Source organism: Saimiri boliviensis, chromosome 6, assembly GCF_048565385.1.
Source record: "Saimiri boliviensis isolate mSaiBol1 chromosome 6, mSaiBol1.pri, whole genome shotgun sequence".
Taxonomy (NCBI): domain Eukaryota; kingdom Metazoa; phylum Chordata; class Mammalia; order Primates; family Cebidae; genus Saimiri; species Saimiri boliviensis.
Window position 1 is genome coordinate 74,926,239 of NC_133454.1, and position 6,865 is coordinate 74,933,103.

The window sequence follows — 6,865 nt, forward strand, 5'->3', positions numbered from 1 at the left end:
TAAGATGACATAACTCCTTTATGGGAACTGAAATTACAAGTACACATCACAGAGAGAGTCCAGCTATGAAGCTGTATTCATGCCTCAAAATTTTCAGTGATATAATGTGTTTTTCTGGAATTTTCTGTATATACAAACTCAAAAGACATACACAACTCATGACATTCACAGCATATTATATTTTATTCAACTTGCTGTGTACAACTAATCATAGGTCTTCCACATGTTGATCCCATAATTCACATATACATATTGTCAAAATAAGGAATTCAAAATGAAAGATGTTGGAATATTGAGCCTTAATGGGATGTGATCAAGGGATCTGAGTCATGTAACAGGCAGCTATAACCCAGGCAGCTGTAATCTTTGTTTCTCTTATTATAATTATTCTTTTATTTAATTATATTGTTTTTAAAAATGTTATAAAAAACTACAGGATGCAAGAGAAGACCTTTTCCCACTTCACTGTTGATCTTCATTACAGATTAACTTACGTTTTGTTTCTCTTACACAAAAACGTCAGGACTAACATGCTGTCTAGGCTGTAATATTAAATATACCCTTTCAAATTGAAAAAAAATATGAACAAGCTGTAACTATTCAAATTACTATAACTGACAAGCTAGCTTTATATGGAAAATGTAATCCTCTTAAATTTATTTGCTTTCCACATATATAAACAAGTCCTTAATGTTTCAGCTTTGGAGCAATGACCCCATTCTTTGGGGTTTGTGTTACCCAAATGGTCATTCTCAACTTTATGGCTAAATAAGCTCTTTTAAACTGAGTTATGATCCTTTTAATTATTTCAGGGTTGATGATATCATTGCAGAAACAGTGTTCTTAGGTGAAACAGGATGGGACACTAGTGTTGGGAGCTGGGGCGTATCCAGTGTTAAATGTCAGGTGTAACAGACAGCCTTGGAGGAGACCAACCTCAGGTGAGAACTGGATCCACATATACACTTCATAGTAGAAGACGTTGTGTTCAGCCACACCCTTTCTTGATCCTGAACTGAAACCGTACAGGAACATGACATTCTTATGCTTCTCTCTGGGTGTTCAAATCTCTCCTTGGCAACATCATATTTAAGCTTGCTTTCCTCACAGTTACCTCCAAACCAAAACTGCAAATACTATATTGACATGTATAACTCAAAAATGTAAGTTTTTATCTAGACTATCTTGAGGGTACAATCACAATATAACATATAAAATGGGGAATAGCACCATTTCTCCTTGGTTCCTTGGCTTATGATCTTTCTAATGCAATCAGTACCTCAATCTGTTTCCACTTCACCTAATTGTTCTTAAACCTTCCAGACATTCTAGAGAATAAAAATGGCAACAAAAACAACACTTCAGATAATTCTCAGAATACATCGTCCTATCTCTCACTTCAGCTCTGCACATGCAGTTCCTTCACCTGGAACATATTTTTGTCTCCTTCCTCAGGTAGTTTTTGACTGCCTAATGTCTACATTTACCTTAAGCCTACTACTGTGTCAACTCAGGGAAACCTTTTTTGATGGTCATTTCCCCCAGCTAGGAGAAGATAGCTCCCAAACCAACCTCTTTTTACCTTGAGTAATACAATTAACATGTGATTCTATAACGAATCACCCCAAAATTTAGTGTCTTAAAAATATTTATTTTGTTTACAAATCTGCAATTTGGGCTGAGTCAGAGAACAATCGACTGCTTTACTGGATCCCAGCTGGAGAAGCTGGAAGGCTGGAGAATGGAGTAATCTGAGGATTCTTCACTAACTTGTGTTTAACACTGACTCTGCTAAGGTCTCAGTCTCAGCTGAGTGAGACCTTAGCTGAGCCTATTGGATGGAACACCTACATGAGGCCTCTCCATGTCATCTGGGCTTCCTCTTAGTATAAGGGCTGAGTTTCAAAAACAAGTGTTGAGTGAGACAGACAGAAATAGTGATGCAATGGAGATGGACAGAGTAGGTGGGGGGCTATTTTCACAATATTCAATTTATGAGGCATTTACAAATTCCTATCCAGTTACAAGAGGAGAAGAAATAGACTCTATCTCTTTATGAGGAGTGGCAAATTCGTGCAAGAGAATGTGGGATTGGAATTATTCCTGTGGCTGTTTTTTGAAAATAGAATTCACCACATCATATTACATTTTATACCCCCTGCCCTCGCCACAACAGAGTGAGGGTTCTGTAAGGACTATGACTCATCCCTGTACGTATTTGTTGAGTAAATAAATGTCTCCTTTATTTTATGCATGTTAGAAATTATAAAGGATAGGCAAACAAAGGCATGTTTCAGGAGACATTGCCTCTAACACTAGACACAGTTACAAAAGGCATGGGTCACTCGATCCCGGATCTGTTTGGTCTTCACACCGTAGACAATGGGATTCATCACAGGAGGGAAGAGAAGATACATGAAACCCATGACCACCTGGACCAGGTGGGGTACCTGCTTTCCAAAACGATGGATGACAGAGAGGCCAATCATGGGAGCGTAGAAGAGCAGCACAGCACAGATGTGGGAGGCACAGGTGTTAAAAGTCTTGAGTCTCTCAGCCCTGGAGGTGATGGAAAGCACGGTGCGCAGGATCAGGGCATAAGAGAAGAGGATAAGCAGAGAGTCTATACCCACTGTGGAGACAATGACAAACATGCCGTAGATGCTGTTGGCCTTGATGTCAGCACAGGCCAATTTCATCACTTCTTGGTGGAGACAGAAAGAATGTGAGAGAACTGGGGAGCCACAATAGGAGAATCTTTTGAGCATAAAAGGCAACGGAAAAATAAGTGCTATGCTACGACCCAGAGAGACCAGGCCAATCCTGCCAATGACTGTGTTGGTGAGAATGGAAGCATAGTGCAAGGGGCGGCAGATAGCCACAAAGCGGTCAAAGGCCATAGACAATAGCACAGAAGACTCGAGGAAGGACAAGCAGTGAATGAAGAAGAGCTGAGCAAAACAGGCATCATGGCTGATTTCTCGTGCCCCAACCCAAAAGATGCCCAGGACTGTAGGCAGAGTGCAAAGGGACAGACCCAGGTCAATCAGAGCCAGCATGGACAGGAAGAGATACATAGGCTCATGGAGTGAGCGCTCTGTTTTAATGATAAAAAGAATTGTGCAGTTGCCCAGGATGGAGACCAGGTACATGAAGCACAGGGGGATGGAGATCCAGATGTGCATGTGCTCCAGTCCAGAAATGCCACTCAGCAGGAAGGTAAAGGAAATGCTGCTGCTGCTGTTTCCCAGGGACCCAGGGTCATTGTGTGAGGAGACATGGGGGAAGGTGAGTGCCCTCCAAAATCCTGAAGTAAATTGAGGCAGTACCAGTGATTGCACCTAGGGGAAATTAAAGGAAAAAAAATAGAATTAAATATACCTAGAACTGTGCAGCTCCTTCTAGTGGCTATTTCTTTCTGGTCCTTGGCTTCCTCTCAGTATCTTTTGGAAGCAAATATATTTAGTCTCATAGTCTCAGTAAGAAAGAAAGACATGGAATTGCAAAGTGCTGAGCCAAACTGGGTGAGCTGGAGATTCTAAATGAGCTTCTCCACCCTTTCTGCTCTTTTCTGACTTCTGTATCAACCAGGTCTTCTTAGCCTCTGGACTTTTTATTAATCTCAGCCAATGGGATGTACCCAGGAGAGATAAGAGTGTGGGAAGAGGGAGAGTTCAGGTTCCCTCTCCTGGCATTGTGGGTTGACAGTGACTGTGTTCTGCCACTGAAGGCCACAGCTGCTGTTGGGGACTTTTCTCTTATAGTAGCATGCTCCTTGTTCTCTGTTACTTCAGACTAAGGAGTAAGAGTTTCCTCATTAATCCTACTGGCCATATTTAACTTTGCCTGTCTTTCACAAATAGATATTTTACAAAAAAAAAAAAAAAAAAACCTCACATGCTTTTTTTCTACCAGGCCTCCCACTAATATTACAACTTTTATTTCATCTTCTTTTATTTTCCCTTATCTTATTCTGCTTTTTTTTGGCTATACTTTTAGTTTTTTTCTTTCTTTCTCTTTTTTGTTTTTGATTAACTTCTCCAGGCACATACAAGCCCTAATTCTAGACACAGACCAGCCCTTCACTCACCTTTCCTCTGATCTTCCTGATATAGCCAAATAGTAAAGACAAAATGAGATTCAAACCAATATTTGACTTTTCTCTAGACTTCAGGATATAAACAATGATTACTCTTTCTTGCCACATAGATAATAACTCAGTGTCAAGTATCAGAGCTAGCTTAAAAGGGCTTCAAAAAACATTGTGATTCTTTAGCTGAATAAGTAAATTAATTGGACAAATACACATAAAGAGCTGCACAGACACTGTCTCACTCCAGTCACGGTGGCATTAATAGTCAGTGCCATTAACTCGCTGTCCACTTGAAGATCGTATAGGGACTCATGCTGTGCTCCTCAGCTTCTGCTGTGATCATGATCAGTGGTTACCACATTACACATCAAAGTGAATTCAGAAGAGATAAACTTGCTTGTCAGGGACAGGTAAGCTACACAGTGGTTAACACTTTTAACTTCTTTTTTTTTTTTTTTTTTTTTTTTGAGACACAGTCTCACTCTGTTGCCCGGGCTGGAGTGCAGTGGCATGATCTCAGCTCACTGAAACCTCTGCCTCCCAGTTTCAAGTGATTCTTCTGCCTCAACCTCCCGAGTGCCTGATATTACAGGTACATGACACAACACCCAGCTATTTTTTTTTTTTTTGTATTTTTAGTAGAGACAGGGTTTCACCATGTTGGTCAGGCTGGTCTTGAACTCCTGCCCTTGTGATCTACCTGCCTCGTGCTCCGAAACTGCTAGAATTACAGGCATGAGCCACTATGCCCAGCCAACAATATAACTTTTATGTGTTCCATAGAATCACTTTTTATTGTATTAATGTAATTGTCTCTAAATGTTCAGTGTTTTCATTGCAGTGTTTCACAATTATTATTGTAAAAAATCACAGATCCTGGCAAATAGTAGATGTTCTTCAGCAATTCTATTTTTTTCTTCTTCTTCACCCTATTTTGTTTAATGTCAAAATAACTTAAGGCAGAAAATATTTTTGACATTAAAATGAAATACGATGGTGAAGAAGAAAGAAATGGAATTACCGAAGAACAGCTACAATTTACCAACCTCTGTATTAGAGATCTTCCAAAAATAATCACACTCACACTTTAGAAAATCTTTACAAGTTAGTATTATTGCCTCAATTTGCAAATGAGGAAAGAGAGGTTTAGAAAATTTTATAATATGCTTAGAATCATGCAGCCAGCCACTGCTAAAGTTGGAATTCATACTTAGATCTCTGTAGCTCCAAGGCACATACTGAAAAGTTGGAAAAATTTTGGTTAACAAATCCCAGCAACTGTTTAAGTTAAGGCAGCCTGAAGCAGGCGGAGGTTAAATTACAAAGATAGAGAGGAATACTAAATATCCAGGTCACATCTTTGTTTCCTATAAACTCATCTTCGGGATTGTTTCCTATAATCTCAAAGACACTTTTGGATTGGAACTTGTGCTTCATATTGTAAGGCAGTAGAGTAGAATAGGAATCAGAGAGAATAATGAGGATAGGTTAGCAGAGGGGACTTGAAAATAAATTCAAAATAATGATGCCAGGAGATAATCTGCCTGGAAAAGATCATCTTTAGCCAGTCGGCCAGAGAGTTCTTAGTATGATAATTATTCTAAGCACCTCTCATTTAAAATCATTGCAGAATCCATTAGCAGGTTTGGTGTGGACTTCATTATTTCTAACCAGGACTAAAGCAATTGTCCAGAATATGGTGGTATCAGGAGGAAAGACTTAACCCATCGCCTTTCTGCCCTCAAATTGTTTTGCTTTAAGACTACTTTCTGAAGGATCTTGAGCAAGTTGAATGACTGTTCTGGACCATTATAATAGACCACACTTGTGATCACTCAGGGAAACATCCTTTTATGTCACAGAAAACCTTTTCCCAAAGGGTCAAACTACTTCCTATCCATCTCCTTGTTTCTTGGAAATAACTCTTGCTTCTACTAACTTGTGTCTGAGACTTGGGGATAGATGTTGAACCTTTAATAACTGAGCTCCGTTCATGCTTGCATGACAATTCTGCCCACCTAACTTGCTTAACTCTCTGGGTCTCATCAATATTCCTGCTGTTACCACATAGGAGGCAAGTGTCTGGGCAAGAAACCAAAGAAGTTGATGAATGTGAGAAAGCTATTGCCTACTTTCTGAGCTGGTGCTAAGGTCAGACCTGGGATCCCATGAAGCCAGCAAGATCTGATTGCAGCAGTTACTATCTTTAGCAGGTGCCCTCTGCAGCTTTTTGATAGTCAAAGTCCCTTCTATCCTTTTTTTCTCCAAAGGTCATGCTGGGTCTTCTGGGATCTTTTCTTGGCTCCACACTCAGCATCAAACACCTGCCTACTACATAAACTCCTCACATACCAAGGCTAAAATTAAAGGCCATGAGCACTACAGAGCGACTGGAGGATGGGTGTTTAAATCCATGGTTTTTATGCTACTGACCAAGGTATCGACTGAGACCCTTTAAAGGGTCTTTAATCAATTCCCTAGTAAGCCTGTCTCCCTGGACCTCATTACCTCAGACCCTGGAGATAAGAAAAAAAAGGAACGAGGAGACTAGTATTGTGAGATACCTGGATGGGAACCCCAGGGGATACCATGCACCAGCCACTGGTGAAGAATATGGCAAAAGTTTTGAACCAACTCTAAAACTTTGGGAAAGCAGAATGGGTGCTATTGATAGTGTTTTATGTGTGACATAGCATAACTCCAGTTTATGCACACTGGAGAATTAAATTCACTTTACGATCATAAGTGAGTTTAAAAAGGGATTTTTAAAAT

At 40.0% G+C, this 6,865-nt stretch overlaps 1 protein-coding gene across 1 annotated transcript; it reads right to left on the reverse strand.

The window, feature by feature from the left end:
• Positions 1 to 222: 222 nt before the first annotated feature.
• OR51G2 (olfactory receptor family 51 subfamily G member 2) lies at positions 223 to 6,468 on the reverse strand. The gene is made up of 2 exons (XM_039471345.2): positions 6,295 to 6,468; positions 223 to 3,341 (listed from the first exon to the last, which is right to left on the reverse strand). Exon 2 carries the CDS (start codon positions 3,183 to 3,185, stop codon positions 2,316 to 2,318), a length of 870 nt encoding a protein of 289 aa, XP_039327279.2. The 5' UTR covers positions 3,186 to 3,341; positions 6,295 to 6,468; the 3' UTR covers positions 223 to 2,315.
• Between the last annotated feature and the right edge of the window lie 397 nt (positions 6,469 to 6,865).

Bases quoted from the DNA above. Each gene is read 5' to 3' on its own strand.
- OR51G2 (XM_039471345.2), bottom strand. From the start codon at position 3,185: ATGCACATCTGGATCTCCATCCCCCTGTGCTTCATGTACCTGGTCTCC.